This window comes from Centrocercus urophasianus, unplaced genomic scaffold, assembly GCF_019232065.1.
Source record: "Centrocercus urophasianus isolate 14NV4802_14NV808 unplaced genomic scaffold, USGS_Curo_1.0 seq_21, whole genome shotgun sequence".
Classification (NCBI taxonomy): domain Eukaryota; kingdom Metazoa; phylum Chordata; class Aves; order Galliformes; family Phasianidae; genus Centrocercus; species Centrocercus urophasianus.
Genome location: NW_024884767.1, coordinates 11,548,027 through 11,564,981, shown reverse-complemented (window position 1 = coordinate 11,564,981; position 16,955 = coordinate 11,548,027). Strand labels below are relative to the sequence as shown.

The window sequence follows — 16,955 nt, the reverse complement described above, 5'->3', positions numbered from 1 at the left end:
CTATCAAGAAATAGTGATGTTTGCCTTACAGCACAATCCTTACCTCTATTGTAGAAAGCTGTTAAAGGAGAGTAAAACATATGAAAATTTGTCAGGATCCCTGTCCCTGGAGGAAAAATGAGTATTGTGTCGTGTATTTATGCAAGACATATATGTATAGAAAAATAATGTAACATAAATACTGTTAGCATCTTTGGAGGTTTTCTTTTGCATTGAAAAAAAGCAGAGCATAGCACAGATTTTATCAGAGCTAGCAGCAACAGTTGCCTGCAAGATGTTATTCCCATTATCTCTGGAAGCCATTCTCTTTTCTTTTCTTGTCTTTCCAAGAAGATTCAAAGGGCTAGACACATCGGCACTCCTCAGTTGCTCAAAAGCTGCCATTTGTGTAACATAATTGAATTTATTGTAGGATATGTTGGATAATTTGGATTGGAGTGTCATTAACAATGCGAGGATGCTTAGTTTAAATGTTTCTTCTATTTTAAGATAGATTTGTCTGGTGTTCTTGATTCAACTTTGTTGCCGTGCCAAGACTTTCTTAAAATTGGAAAGTTAATGTAAAGAGTGCAGTTTCTTTTTAATGAAGGCATCTCTCTGTGCCCTGATTTGTTTTTTTAAGTGAATATTACTTTTCACCTAAGCCTTCTCCTAGCCTTTCACTTAGGTTTTTAGGGGTACTACTACCACCTCTGACTTGTACAGTTTAGTATTCTGCTTGTTCCATTTCACATTGTGCTGATACCTTGACGTGACCACTTTAACCTGTGCTTAATTTTGTTGTGTTCTGGCATCCAAAGGTGTTCTGAGTTCATTAAGGGCTTAATTATAACAATGTTCCTGATTTACTTTGCAAATTTTTTTCCATTGGGATGACTAGAGTGTGAGGTACTATTTAGCCTGAGTAGTATTTGTAAATAATGTAAAATAAATAATACAAATACTTGAATAGTCAAATAAAAAGGGAAGGATAGAAGCTACCTTATTCTGTAGGGCCTAATTGTTACTCGTTCTTGTTGATCAGCATTCTCTCTGGAAGAGTTTTCTGTACTACAAGTGAGACTATGTCAGGACAGAAGTGTCAGTACAGCTCATGTAAGAAATACATTTTTATAGAGATAGAATCAATTTATGTTCTCCTACCTTGGCAAAACTTCCACTGGAATTGGTAGTGATGGGAGAAGGGTAGACTAATTTACTGGAAGGTGAGTAAGGGTTTGAGATTACAGGTTGTGTTTGGTGTGAAAAACTTGCACTCATCAAATGTAAGCTGTTTTAAACTCTACAGTAGGGAAAGTTGTTTTTATCAGTTTACTTTCATTTGCACTAATTACTGCTGCATCAGATATGAAAAGGATATTCCAGTAAGGATGTGTTTGACTGAAATGCTATTCTGGTTTGGATATGTGTTGTATTCTTCTTAAGAATGATCAAAGTAAGGTAGCATCAGTTTAATCCTGAAGCCTTTCCAATTTTGCCTTAATTTCAGATTTTCTCTCTTGTCAGAACCAGAACACAGCTATGCTGTAAGAATGTTTTTTCTTTCTTTCATTCGTGATGATTATGAAAGTTTGAACGTAAGATTGTCACACATATTTGCAGTAAAAAACAAATGACAGCAAAAAATTAGAAGGAAAAGTATTTACAGCACTGATAATTTTATTTTTACATGTTGCTTTTGTATGTGTTGCTCATTTGTCTTACTGCTAGTTTTCACTGTTATCTCGTGGACTCAGGTCAGACCTATGACAATCCTCGAGAAGCTTTGTGGCTGGCACATGCTCTCTTCTTGGTTTCTGAATACAAAACTTGTCTTTTCTGGTTCCTTTGCCTGATCTGCTCAGCCTTAATGCTGAAGAGCCAGGTGTCTTGAGCCATTTGCATCTGTATTGCATGCAGAAATTCTGCTAAGATATAAGTCATTTGTCTCTTTCTGTCAACTTCCCTGTGCAGAGGGAAAATGACTTGTTACAGTAAGAGCAAGAATTCAAGTCACAACATTTGGCTCAAACTTCCAGCAAATTAGGGTTGTTAGTGTAGCCTTTACAGTAAAAGCTTTCAGCGAGAAAGTTGATATATTATGCATTTGTTTTGCTTTATAACTCTCTGCCTGTTGTATTAAGACTACTCCTATTTTAAAGGAGGAAAGAAATAGAACTGTTTTGAAATACATCCGTTGGTTTTACCACTGCTGCATTGCTATTTTGGGAATTGCTTGTATAGTGGGAATACTGCCATTTGTGCTGTTTGAAATATACATTTAATATATTATTTTAATGAATATTTAGTCAATGTTTTTGGAATTCATATAGCACACAGCCTGTAGGCTGCCATCTGCCTGTAGTATGCATATATTCTTCTTCAAGTCAGAATCAAAGAGATGCAAGTAGCAGAAAGAATGCTTTGATGCTGAATAATATATTATAATATAAAAAATGGTTTTTTTTCACCAAAGCAAAAGTCACAGTGACTGCCCTTTGTAAATTTTGTCTGGACAAGAGAGGTTGTGTAAAATAAGTGAAATTAACTCACAACCAGAAAAAAAGATGAGACAAGCAGACTTCAGCTGGATAATGCAGATGCAGCTGGTGTGAAGAAAGTCGTCTGCTAATATGTATAGTTAAAATCATTTTTTGAGATACTATTTTGACTTTTTGATCATGTAAAGCTGGTTACTAAAAATGTGCAATATCATGCTCAAATGATTGCTAATCAATGAAGCAATATAAACATTTACATTTTGACAAAATAAAGTAGGTATATCAACGTAAGGCCAGCAAGCTGGGTGTAGCATGAGATAGATTTAGGCTGGGCGTTAGGAAATACTGCTTTTCTGAAAGAGTGGTCAGGCACTGGAATGGGCTGCCCAGGGAGGTGGTGGAGTCACCGACCCTGGGGGTGTTCAAGGAACGTTTGGATTTTGTGTTGAGGGACGTGGTTTATTGAGAGCTATTGGTGATGGGTGGATGGTTGGACTTGGTGATCTTGTGGATCTTTTCTTGGTGATTCTGTAATTCTATGATAGTTAAAGAGACTTTCATCCTTCCTGTCTCAAGGCCCTGAATTTGAGACATCTGATGAGAAAGCACATACCCATCCTGTAGTAGGTCAAGAGCAGATCCAGGAAGTCACTTCATAAGTTATGTCTTCCTTTGGTCTTGTAATGTTATCCCTAGTCTTGATTGTTGGATAAAGGATGATTAAGGATTAGAAAAAATGATTTTTTCCATGATCATTTGTCCTTCATTGATTTGTAACATTGTACCCTACATTTTTTGAGACCAATGGTAATCTAAATAATATGACTCTTAAAATTGATTGTTTATGAATTAAATTTTCCAGTTTCTAGAACCAGTTTCCAGAACTGGTTCCAGGAACGTTCTTGCACAAGCTTTTCTTTTTCTGTTATATTACACAAACAATGGTTGTGCTCTCAGCATTCTGCATAATTTTCTAATACCAGTTTTGTAGAAAAGTTCAAGTTTTTTAAAGAAAAAAAATTCTGGAGCACATTGCTCCTAAGTATGATCTCTGAGTAATACCAATCAACAGCACCTAATAGATAGTCTGACTTTCTGTATGTGAATTATACATAAACCTTTAAAACCAATTCCTATTCATCTTGCATTAATTGTCTTGTTACGTTAATCTGAGCCATTTGCTTAGTTTTGAACTATGGGTATGTGCGTGCTGTTAAACTCCATCCAGGCTGTCTTCCAAATCTGGCTTAGATCTTTACAGACTGCTTTTTAACTATCCAATCACAAAGATTGTAGTCTGCTTTAAGAATTTTGGTCTCTTTTAAATATAATAGTATAAAAATACTGAACCAAAGTATTTTACTTTCAAAAATTCATACTTGATTTAGGATCTAACTTATATTTTAAAAAGTGAATTGTGCACTGAAAGCATGGTTGTTTTGAATTGAAGACTTGGGTACCTAAAAGAGAATTTGAGACAATTTCAGGCAGCGGAGTTTACGCTGGTAGACCTTTGCTAGCTGTAAGACCTGTACTGTAGATTGCCTCAAGGGATACATTCTATCACTCATTTTTGGTGATAGTGCTGTCTATATCCTCTGCTTCTAAAACAAAAAATGTACAAAATGACTCAAGTGGAAGATCCTACTTTTGGAAGACAGACTGTGCTCTCGTTGTACAGTGTCTGCCAGTGGCATTATGAGATGTCAGCTCTTCCTGCTGTGACAGTTCCATATTGTTTCTGTTGTGCTGCAGATAGCCTGAAGGGGACTTGCTGGCTTAATATCCAGGACAGTCGCTGTGAAGTCAACATCAATGGTGCTACACTGAAATCTGAATGCTGTGCTACTTTAGGAGCAGCTTGGGGCAGCCCATGTGAGCGGTGTGAATTAGGTATGCTATTACGCTTTCATATTCTGTGTCTTTTGGGAGAAAAGTGAGTGTAGCACCAGAAAAATTCTCACTTTTTTTTTTCAGTTAAAACAAACAAAAACACTATGAATTGAGAGTGTTTCCTGTAGCATCTTTTGTAATCTCCACCATCAGATACCATTCTAACTTTGAGACTGTGAGGAAATAATATTTGAGTGGATTCCTGAGTAGTTCTCCACAAGTATAATGTACTGGGATAGCTTGAAATAATGACTAAAAAGTGAAATACCTGTTAAAAATCTTGAAGGCCTTTTATTCTGTGGGCTGTTAACACTCATTCCAGCTATTTTCAAACACATAGCTTATGTATTACTATTGACTGTAGTAGTACTAGTATTAGATCACAAGTTTAAGGGTAGAGATTGGAAGTAGGAATATTAATGTGTACTGTGTTTTGTGGAGAATATGTTGTGCCACAGTCTTGCCCCAAGGTTTGAATACAACCACTAGAGACTGAACCAGTGTCATGACATTTTAGCCTGTGGTTCTTAATTGAAACAATAACTGTGGGCAGATCTGTTAGATCTAATAAGCATGGTGCAAACAGCATCCAGCAGTGCTTTTAACTGTGCAGTGGAGCATCGAGCAGAGATACTGCTTTGGAGTACAGGAAGCAACATGGTGAGTTTAGGCTTATAGAACTAATCAAAGACTCATTAATCTCGAGCACTCATGAGCTTAGATGAGTACATCTAAGTACTCATGAGTACATTTAATTTATTTTCTTTAACTTTCTAGATTTCAGCAATCTTGCATGTCTCTGCATCATTCTACATTTTACAAACATATCCTAAAATAACATCTTTGCTCAGATGCTTTGTAAAGCTACAGGGGAAAAACACACACACCAAAAAAAAAAAAAACAAAAAAAAAAAAAACAACAAACCTACACAAAAAAACCCCCCATAACTCTTCAATGATAACTGGCATCACTAAGCTTTAAATCCTGTAGCCTTACAGGATGTGTACCTTTCATCTACATCTGAGTGCTGAGATTCATCTCATTCTGTCCCTAGTAGTGGAAAGCACAACGAAGTAACTATGTAACATTTAATTTCCTCAGTTATTATTTGTTCTAAATAAGACATATGAGTCAGTAGTCTTTTTCATTGAGGCTAGATCACTTACTACGTTATACAGTCAAACTTAGATAATGTAGGAAAATTGCAAAGATACTTTTTATTCTATATTGCTTACTCTCATGTGTCATTCTGAAGCAGTGATGCATCTTTTTTGCTTGATTCCAGACACAGCTTGTTCAAGAGGATTTGCCAGAGTTAAGGGTGTTACCTGTGAAGGTAAAGTTCTGTGTTTCTTTTCACTCGTTTTTCTCTCAGAAAACAAATGAGAGGGTAAGCTGTAATCATACTAATTTTAGAGCTGCTATCAATTAGTGACTGTTGGGAACTTACTGCTTAACACTGTTGGAGAATGTCAAAATGGTACAAAAAGGATGGAAGTGCTCCTTCATAATACATTTAATTGTTTTTCATTCTCTCATCCACAAGCATTTTGTCTTACTTAGAGAATATGGCATCTTAATGTCCTGTGTCCATTTGTCCCTTACCATCTTATAAGATTCCCTTGGGTGAGAGGGAGCCAGATGCTTGTTCAGATCCTAATACAGCATGAGTGAAACCGCTGTGCTTTCTTTTGTACAGCTGAAGTTCTCAGTAAAGTTGTCACTATCTCCTTGCTGGAATTAGCATACATTCTGAAACTTCTTTCATCCCTTCACTTTACCAACAGATGTAAATGAGTGTGATGTTTTTCCTGGAGTTTGTCCCAATGGACGATGTGTTAACAGTAGGGGCTCATTTCATTGTGAATGCCCAGAAGGACTGACGCTGGATGGAACAGGGCGAGTGTGTTTGGGTAAGAACATGGTCAACTTTGGCAGCCTTTTAGCTGTGTTTAATAACTGTCTGAAATAAATCTTAAAGGAATAAGAAGGGACATTTGGTCTGTTTTCTGAACAGCTGGCTTTAAGTGTATGTTTTAGTTTATGTGTGCTTGGATTTCAGATACCTATTCACTTCAGGGAAGAGTTAGGGAATATGAATGTTGGTGATGTGACAGGTTTTGCCCTCACTGCAGTCAATAGGTTTTACTAGAGTGTTGCCCTTAATGTAATTCACATTGCCCAGTCTGACTCACTGTGAGGTAGGCAATAAGCAGTTTGCTGGCCAGCCAGGGCCTTGTAATGGATAATGACTTGTTCTTTTCTCTATCTACTCATTTTATGACATTAAGGTACTATCCGGTAGCAGAAATATGCAGACTGAAATTGATTTGTTTGAAAGTAAGTAAAATGGGTGTAGGTAAAATTAAGACTTCATCTTTGTTGTGCACGACAAAACATGATGTCAGTGAAGACATAATATCCTGGTTTTATGTATAAAAAGTATTACAGTCTGTATATAAGTTAAAGGAAACAAAAATATGCTGTAGCAAGTATAGTTAATGTTATTATAACATATACATTATATATAATGTAGCATCTAAGTTATCCTAATAACACAACATTGCCTGACAGTGAATGTACTTGGTCTTCTTTTCCTTTCCTTTTTAGCTGGATGTTCTATAACATCCTGAAAGAATTTTTATTTTTTACATCTGATAAGCTGTGAAATCCAAATTCAGATTGCAGAAAATGTTTACATGGTTTTAAACAAGCTACATTTCATAATTTAGAATGATATTTATCTATAAGACTATGGGAAAAAACAGAGACAGGTTTGTTGTGACTTGTAATGTATCCTAAAAAGTGCAGGTTTGCTTTAAATGAAATTATGCTAAACACACCTTCTCCATCTATGGATTCAGCTTTTTTGCAGTACAACTTTTCAAATTGTCCTTTTGAAATCTTTAAAGATCAGTAGTCAGAGATGAAAAAGATGAAAGTAAGTGAACTGAATACTTAAAAGATTCTGGAATTTGTTAATTTTTTACCCTTTTTAAGGACTATAAAAATATAATTACTGACAGCATTTGATTTCTTTTGCGAAAACAGAACAGAACAATTGCAATTTTTGAGCCCTTGCTTCACTTCGGTCAAGAATTTGGCTGTTCTAACCCATATTTTCTATTGCAGTGGTATTCTTATTCCCCGAGATTCAAGTTTAAGCAATAGTTCTCCTTCAGTTGTTCTGCTGTTTATCAGTAGCTGATACAAACAGTTACCAGGTTGTGTTTTGTTGCTGCTGATGATTTCTAAAATATGAATGCAGCTCTAGAGATGTTTTTTAAAATGAGAAATTTGAAAATAAACAGATGTACATTCTCAGCATAAAAGTTCTCTTAGAAAAAAGAAATAATTCAAAACAAAGTCCACCAAGGTGCATATTCTGTTTCTCCTGCTAGGTTTTACTTTTTTTTTTTTATTCCATACTTATCAGTTCTCTTTTCAGCCGCTGTCATCTGTGGCCTTCAATCCTATATTTCTTCTAAGTGAGAAACTTCGTAAGAAGAGGTGGTTGCAACAATGGAGTTGTTTTCAGGCAATGCACGGAATTCCTTTACCCTCAAATCCATTTTTTCTTCTCCTATTTCAATGAAAGAATATCCTTCTACATTACAAGATATGTGCTTTCTCCTGTGCTGCATAAGCACCGTGGCATATATTTCTCAAGTGCTTTGTTTTCTGCAGAGTCCACTGGAATGATTTTAGTGATAACAAGTATTTATTAGAATTGTGTTTGCTGAATCTGTTGAAGTGAAAATAAATACTATATTGATATGAGGAACTTCGCAGGAAACCATAAATATACTTTAAACAATTTCCATTTCTTATACTTCTGAATTGTTTACCTTAGGATGTGTATAAGGTCGTTCATATTGGAAAATGGTGGAAGACATGTAGAGAAAATAGTTCAGCAGATCTTTCGTGCTGTTTTTTTAAATAATGCATTTTCTCCAAAGCTTTTTGTGCTAAGTAAATAAAAGTGTTGTGTTAGGTCTTCTAAAGCCTAATTTCCAGTTCAGTGTGTCATATCAAATATTCTGGCTTCCAGTCCATTTTAGTCATACTAGGAATGTGGAATCATAGATATCTTCTCTAACACTGCTGTAATTGTCTGTTTCCTGTTATCTGTACAGTTTTTCAGATGTTTGAAATTCAGAGACATTTTCCTAAGTTGCAGAAGTTAGCATTTAGAGAAATAGTTCTACTGCTGCGTGATACAGCAGAGATTTGAAAGCTTACCAATAGCAACTTCAAACTTCAACTCTGTGCAGTGTATGGTATCTTGAGCAGAAATCTGTATTGCAGAAACTGAAACACATAAGTAATCATGCCCTGGAAACAGCCGCTTCTGAAAGACAGAAAACCCCACCAAAATGTAACATTTCCCTTTGTTGTTTTAAATTGGGCAGATATCCGCATGGAGCAGTGTTACCTGAAGTGGGATGAAGATGAATGCATTCAGTCTGTACCTGGCAAATTTCGTATGGATGCCTGCTGTTGTGCTGTGGGTGCTGCCTGGGGCTCTGACTGTGAGGAGTGTCCAAAGCCTGGCACAAAGGAGTATGAGGCTCTGTGCCCCAGAGGTCCTGGTTTTTCTAACAGAGGAGATATTCTAACTGGCAGACCATTTTATAAAGGCAAGAATTAATTATTATCTAAAAATCTAAAAATTGTATGTACGTTTCAGTAACCATTCTAATGAGATGCCAGGGTTTGTATCTGTTATGTACTTGGGATGAGACATACTGTAAATATGTTTGCCTTACAGAGCTGGCACTACAGGTGGAAAACCTACTGCTTGCATGTTCATCCTTCTCAGTTATTTCTCCTTCCCCAGCCCTGACTGGTGTCTCTTGCTGCCCTGACTCCTCCTTTCATGCCAATAAGAAGGAAAGAAGGAAAAGGGAACTTCCATTATGTATATAAGCATATAAATACAAAAAGAAGTAAATAAATATTTAAAATATTTGAGCCTTCTTTCTTTTTCCTTTTTTTCTTTTTTTTGTAGATATCAATGAGTGCAAGGTATTCCCTGGTATGTGCATGAATGGTAAATGCAGGAATACAATTGGAAGTTTCAAATGTAGGTGTAACAGTGGGTTTGCTTTAGATATGGAGGAAAGAAATTGTACAGGTAAGTCTTGCATTTTCTCTGGCTTTTAAAGGAACTTGTGATGGTTACATAGCTTAGTGATCTGGGAGCTTAATGTAATTGATTTCCTTCAATTTCTAATCTGTGGTCAAAGCGGACAACTGTCTTCTTTTCCTTTTAGAAAGTGATTCTCTAATTAATTTGACTTTCATTTGGTACACGGACATTAAGAATCTGTTGAATGGGTGCTCAAAGTGCTTGTCATTCTGAAAAATTAATAAGGTCACCAGTAAAGCTAATTTCAACGTTTTAATTTACAGATTAACTCACTTTCTTCTTACCAGATGAACTGAGAGACTCCAGTACTGATTATTTTTCATTTAGATATGGTAACTAAGCACATACTGAAATACCTGTGCAATTCTGACAGCAGTGTTAATTCAAGATTTAATTTAATTGCATTTAATTTAAAAGTTTAGTATTTTGTTATTTACTGCCTAGAAAGCTGAAATGGAAGATAAGTGTGATAGTTTCCCGATTATGAGAAACTGGATGCCTGCATTGTGGGTGGCTCTGTGTTGAAAATGAAGGAGGTTTTTTTTCCACACAGGATCTGAGAGAGTCTAAGTAATATGAAGTGTGGGTGGTAAGGCATGTTAACTGAGGTTGATCTGGATGTTAATGTTGCCCTAACTGGTGATTTCCTTGTTTTTATAGTGACTGCACGGATGAGAAATGCATTTAACTAACTTTATTTCTAATCTAACAAGAAAAGGTCAAAAAAATTCTCCGTACAAAAGTTCATTTGGTTCTGTTTTTCACAGAAAGTTTATTCTGATTAAAATGTTCCGCTGAACAGTAACAGAGACAAAGATTTTATTAAGTGGGAGACTTTTTGTTCATTTGTTTTATATTAGCAACAAAATATTTTGTAAAGCCTGTAGGAAGCCGCACATTCAGTGACATCCCAGGCCCGCCACATGGATTACCATTCTACACCTCTGCACATCTGCGTATGAGAACTGATCTTATACCACATAAACCTGTTGAGGGGAGTAACAAGGCAGAGAAGATTCTTACATGTGGTGAAAAATGAACCACTTAGTCTTTGATTCTTTCTTTTTTTCTTTTGTTCTTTCTTCATTTCTTCAGTTAAGCTTCCATTTTCCTTCTTTTCTTGGGTTACTCCATTGCCCAGGTCACCATTGTAGAACAGACATGTTGATGCCTTTCTCTGCTATTTTATTCCTTGCTTCCCAGATTTCTTGGATGTCAGAACCCTATCCTCTTGGTCTAGTATCTTTATTATTTCAAATACTTTATAACTTTTATTCCTTGTACGGAGTTCATGTTTTCTTATTAAATAAGAATAATTGTGAATGAATTGTGGGGATTGTAGAGAGGAGGGCATGAACTGATGGAATTGTACGCTAGTTCAACTCAGAAACAGTGGATGGGCAGTAGAATAAGGAGAATTGTGTCTAAAAAGATGCGAGAGACAGTAAATAATACACTGTCCAGTCCTTTCCCGTCCTCTTTTTAAATAGCAGTCTGTTTCACTGAATCGTATCTATGTTACAAATTCCTGCTCAGATTCCTGCCTTACTACCAGTGTGTTTTACAATGAATCCTTCCTTCTCTTTTACCTTCTACAAACCTGGTACAGTTTTCCAGTGAAAGTATCTGTCATGGAGACTAGATCAATCTATGCCCCTGATGGGGGCAGTAGGCCCCTGGGCCCCCTGTGACCCCACAAAATGGAAAGGAAAAGGGAAAAGGGGTAGGGAGATGGGAGTTGGGCTCAAGAGAGGAAAAAAAAAAACAAAAAACAAACAATGGCAACAATCTATGGAGGAAATCTTATTTACTAACTATTATATTGGAATACAATATAATACAATATAATTGAAATTGAGACAAATAAATCAATTAAAATAGGGAAGAGAGAGTTCCTGAGACTGAGTCAAACTTGAAAAGCTTGGAATGGCTAGGAAAGCACCCTCCAGCACCCACTGCCAGGCAGTAAGGGCCCCACATGGAAGGGCCAGATCCCATGACTTCCGTAATGTACAGGGACAGGTACCTGGAATTGGAGCATTAAGACTTTAATTCCCAGTGCGCTATATGATGTTATGATGTGGAATTCCAAAAACCAAAAATCACAAAACCATGACAGTATCATTCAAACTTAGTTCGTAAACTACGCATGCTACAAGAAACTAGTGAACTGTAATTCTTGCTTTCAAGTGAGCTACTTCGATTTTAAATGCAAAACTTGTTGTAAGCTTATAATGCTGTTACTTGAGAATTGTATTCATGAAAAGCAATTTAATGTCAATAGCAGTGCATTCCTGGGTGAAATGGTGCCTGGTAATAATGACTTAGAATTTATTACAATTAGCTTCCTTAGAAATATAGCTTTAATTTACACTTAATGGAAGCCTACTTGTTACTTAGTGTACAGCTAAGAACTCTAAAGTCATTGCATCATGAATCTTCCACAAACTTTTTCACGTAATCAGATCATTTTAAATATTAAGTGAATAACATTTCTCTGAGTTATGTACTACATACGATTTTCTTCTAACTCATTTAAAATGACCATTTTTTGTGAAACGAAGGATCATTTTGAACTCTGATTTTTCTACCTTTCCATTTACTGTAATATAGATATTGACGAGTGCCGGATCTCCCCAGACTTATGTGGAAGTGGTACTTGTGTTAACACTCCTGGAAGCTTTGAGTGTGAGTGCTTTGATGGTTATGAAAGTGGGTTCATGATGATGAAGAACTGTATGGGTAAGTGTTGCCAAGATGAGCTAAGTCCTTCCACTTACTGTATACTTGTACTATACCAGTTGTGCTGCAGTGAATGCTTCATATGCATAATTGCTGTGACTTCTTGGAAAAAAAAAGACATGTTCAGTAGATAGGACTGACAACTGAACTATGCATACAGCTTTGCTTGTTCTTTTTGCTGATGACATTCACGTATTTCTATATAGATAATATACATTGTCAATGACCATTCATATAGTTTCAGCAGTGACTAATGAGGTATTGAAATATACAGCTAAGAATAAAAGTATTTTGAAAGTAGTATGATTTGTATTTCCTTTATACTATTAGGACTTAAGAAATTTTGAAAGTATTTTCTGAAAACTCACATATCTTTAAATGGTCAAAACTTATAAGAATAGATCTGAAACAACAAATGCTGATAACCACCTTACAAAAAAAAAAATCTGATGTTAACATTCTGTATACACCATAAAAATTGAAAGTTTGAGATTTTGATCTTGGTTGAATGCTCTTCTCCCTAAATAAGTTCAGTTTTATGATTGTGACTCTAAGACCTAACTTTCTGTTGATGAAAGGAGCAAATCATTCAAGTTCTCAGCAAAGACTCCTGAAACAGAATCACCTTTGAAGATTGTCCAGTCCAACCCCTGCTGAGTGCAGAGTAAACTAGAGCAAGGACCATATGCAGTTGGATATTGAAAATCTTCAGGGATGGATACTGCACTGTCATAGAATCAAAGAATCCTTAGAGTTGGAGGGGACGTCTGAAAGCCATCTAGTTCATCTTCCTTGCAGTGAATGAGGACAAACACACTTGTTCAGGTTGCCCAGGGCCTGATCCAGACTCAACTTGGAAATGTCCAGAGACAGAAGGATGGAGTTTCTGCCGCATATCTAGGCAGTCTGCTCCAGTGCCTTACCATCCTCACTGTAAAAGACTTTTTCCTCATATCTAATGTACTCTCTTCAAGCTTGAAACTGTTTCCTCTTGTTCCGTCACCATAGACCCTGCTAAAGAGACTGTCCCCTTCTTTCCTGTAACTCTCCTTTAGATACTGAAAGGCTACTCTCAGGTCATCTTGCAGCCTTCTCCAGGTTGAACAGCCCCATCTCTCTCAATCTGTCCACGTGGGAGAGGTGTTCCATCTCTTGGATCATTTTTGTGCCCTCCTTTGGATGTGCCTCAGTAGGTCCACGCCTCTCCTGTACTGAGGATTCCACACCTGGATGCAGTACTCCAGGTGAGGCCTCACCATCGCAGAGCAGAGGGGCAGGATCACCTCCCTTGATCTGCTGGTCATGCTGCTTTGGATGCAGCCCAGGATATGGTTGGCTTTCTGGGCTGCAAGGACACACTGCTGACTCCTGTCCGGCTTCTCACCCGCCTGTACCCAGGTCCCTTTCAGCAAGGCTTGCACTCTATCCTTTCATCCCCTGGGTTGTATTGATAGCCGGGGTTGCCTTGTCCAGGTGCTGGACCTTACATTTGTCTTTGTTGAACTGCATGAGGTTCACCTGGGCCTACAGCTCAAGCCCGCCTAGGACTCTCTGGATGGCATCCTGTCCCTGTAGTGTGTCAGCTGCACCCCACAGCTTGGTGTCATCAGCAAACTTGATGAAGGTGTACTTGACCCTATGTCAGTGTTACTGATGAAGATATTAAAGAGTATTGGTCCCAGAAGTGACCCCTGGGGAACACCAGTCATTACTGATCTCCATCCAGTCGTTGTGCCATTGACCACCACTTTGTGTACTAAATTCAGCTGCCAGTTCTTTGTCCATCTAACAGGCCACTCATCAAATCTCTGCCTTTCCAACTTGGAGAGAAGGATGTTGTAGGGTACCTTGTCAGAGGCCTTACTGAAGTTGAGATAGGTGACATCAGTGGCTTTTCCCTTGTCCATATCTCTCAGATACTTGTTCTGAGCATCCACCAGGTAAAAAGTTCCTTTCCATGTTTGAACAGAATTTCCTGTCTCAATTTTGTTCACATGTCTTTCTTGTTCTGTCAGTGGACACCAGTCAGAAGGTAGCTTTGTCTTCCTTACCCTCACCATAAAATATTTATACACACTGATAAACCCTCCCAAGCCTTCTCTTCTCAAGACTGAACATTCACAGGAGTCTAAGCTTTTCTTAAAATATATCTGAAATTCTATCCCATTTCTAGTGATTCTCGATGAAACTTTTTCCAGTATATGCATATCTGTCTTGTACTGGGGAGCCTGGAACCGAATGCAACACTTTAGATATGGTCTTATCCTTGTTATGTAGAGATTAAGGCTCACCTCCTTCAGTTTTCTGCTGGTACAATTCCTGACACAGTCCAGGGTGCTGCTGACTGTCAGTGCAAAAGGCGTGTTGCTGGCTCATGTTAAGCCTGCTGGGATCCCTACGTCCCACTCTGCAAAACTGTTTTCCAGTTGGCCAGTCCCCAGCCTGTCCTTCTGAGTGTGTTCATTATATTCCAGGAGCAGAACATTGCCGTTGTTTGTTTGTTTGTGAGTTTTCTGTTTGCTTGTTTCTCCAGCCAGTCAAGATTCCTCTGAATGGCAGTACAACTATCTGATGTGTGAACTACTCTTTCCATTTTTCTATCACCTGCATACTTCCTCAGGATGCACTCTGACCCATCATCCATGTCATTAACAAACTTATTTAACAGTATTTGTCCCATTGTTGACTGCTGGAAATATACCACAAGGAACCTATTCATATCTGGACTTTGTGACGCTATCACAACCCTTTGAAGCTCCTGGTTCAGTTTTAAGTCTACTCCACTATGCCCTTATCTAATTCATCAGTTTGTCTGCAAGGGTCTTTGGGAAGACAGTGTCAAATGCCTTTCTGAAGTCAACATAAAAAGCATCTGCTGCTCTCTCACCCATTGATGTAGACATTCTTTTGATGAAAACTGTCTAGTTGGTCAGTTATGATTTTTCCTTTGAAGTCTCTGTTAACCATGCCATATTGTTTTCATTTGTATGTTTAGAGATGACTTCCAAATTGAAATGTTCTCTGATCTATCACTTTCCCAAGGATCAAAATGGGGCTGAATGGCCTGCAGTTCTGTGGATCCTCTTTCTTACCCTTTTTGTAATAGATTTCCTCCCATACTAAAGATTCTAATCTCATTGCCATAACTTTTCAAAGATGATCCATAGTGGCCTCACAGTGACATTGGTTAAATTTCTCAGCAATTGTGGGTATGTTTCACAAGGTTCCATGGACCTGTGAGTGTTTCATTTGTTTAAAAGTTCCCTAACTTGATAATGTCCCATCAAGAGTAAGTCTTCCTTATTTTAGACTTTAGTGCTGATTTTAAGTCTCAAATTCCTGAAAGCAAATACTGGAGAGGATGTAGGCCAAGACAGTTTTGAATAGAATCATAGAATCATAGAATCACAATGATGGAAAGGATCTGCAAGATCATCTAGTCCAACCATCCTCCTATCACCATTACTATCACTATCAAACCATATCTCAAGGCACCTCATCCAGACAAACGTATACCTTCTGCCAGATGTCCATTGTCCACATTTCGTTTTCCTCATTCTGTATTGTCTGTATTTTCTCTTATCTTCCTTTTGGCAATGATATACTTGTAGAAGACTTTCTTTTTCGTATTGTCCCTTGCCAGGGTCAGACTGTGATGGAATCCCTGCATACCCAAGCAGGGCCTCTATATTCTTCATAGATCACCTGTCCCTTCTTTTTGTGCTCCCGACTGACCTTAAATATGTGGTCCTAAGGCCCCCATGCAGGCCTCTTGTCACCTGTGCATGATTTCCTGTACACTGTGATGCTTGAAGATACCAAGAATCACCGAAAAGTCATTGCCTGAATTACAGCTTAACATAACAAAGAAGCTAAACCATGGAAACCTTCATGAAAGACAAGGTACAAATGCAGAGGGTGAATACTACTTGTTTTCTGTAAAACAGATGCAGGGAACCAAGCTGTCAGATTAATAAACAGAGTAAAAAAAATAAGAAAAATGAATTCTTGAGGACCTTTTGCAAAAAATAAGAAAAGGAAGGAATAGTTCTGAATCAAGACATCTTGGAGCTTTGAAGATGATCCAAACAGGAGTATACCAAGAAAGAAGTTGGATTCTGTCATCAGTCAGTTTCTCCCTTAATGGGAATAACCTGCGAAATCCTGTGATGCCTTAGCTAATCTCTCAGGCTAACAGAACGTAACACTAGTTTAAATCTATTTGAATGAAAGTCTCCCATTTCAAAGAAGGCTAGCTGTAGTTCTTCCTGGGAGTCCAAAAGTATAACTGCATCCTGCAGTCATAGAAGTCTTTCGTTTGTAATTCTTTCTATCTGTAGCCTTGGCTGTATTTATCGAGTTTGAGAGTCAAATTCTCAGTTTGCATTGTAAGTAGTAGAAAGTATGTTTCTCTGCCACATATCCATATAAACAGTAGCTCTCAAACTGAACAGCAGTTTAGTTAAAAGTTTGCACGCATGTCCCATTACTTGCAATTCATGGACAACAATTTCAGTGCATACATAAATACATATCTTGTTGAATTTAAAAAAACTTTTTGAAAAAATTATCATGTTAACACATTGTTCAAAATAATAACCATCTAAACAGATGCCTTCTTTTTTTGTTTCCTACTTCTCTTAGAATAATTAATTTCAAATGATATATTTTTCCCCAATAACATAAA

General features: G+C 37.4%; 1 protein-coding gene across 2 annotated transcripts in view; it reads left to right on the top strand.

Annotated features, from left to right (window-relative positions):
- Nucleotides 1-16,955, top strand: part of FBN2 (fibrillin 2) — a 157,269-nt gene that overhangs the window by 89,348 nt on the left and 50,966 nt on the right. For both annotated transcript variants that reach the window (XM_042822846.1, XM_042822847.1), the window contains exons 21-26: nucleotides 4,236-4,373; nucleotides 5,660-5,710; nucleotides 6,162-6,287; nucleotides 8,787-9,014; nucleotides 9,386-9,511; nucleotides 12,140-12,268. In XM_042822846.1, the coding sequence (XP_042678780.1) occupies nucleotides 4,236-4,373; nucleotides 5,660-5,710; nucleotides 6,162-6,287; nucleotides 8,787-9,014; nucleotides 9,386-9,511; nucleotides 12,140-12,268 (798 nt within the window). The remainder of the gene's footprint in view (nucleotides 1-4,235; nucleotides 4,374-5,659; nucleotides 5,711-6,161; nucleotides 6,288-8,786; nucleotides 9,015-9,385; nucleotides 9,512-12,139; nucleotides 12,269-16,955) is intronic.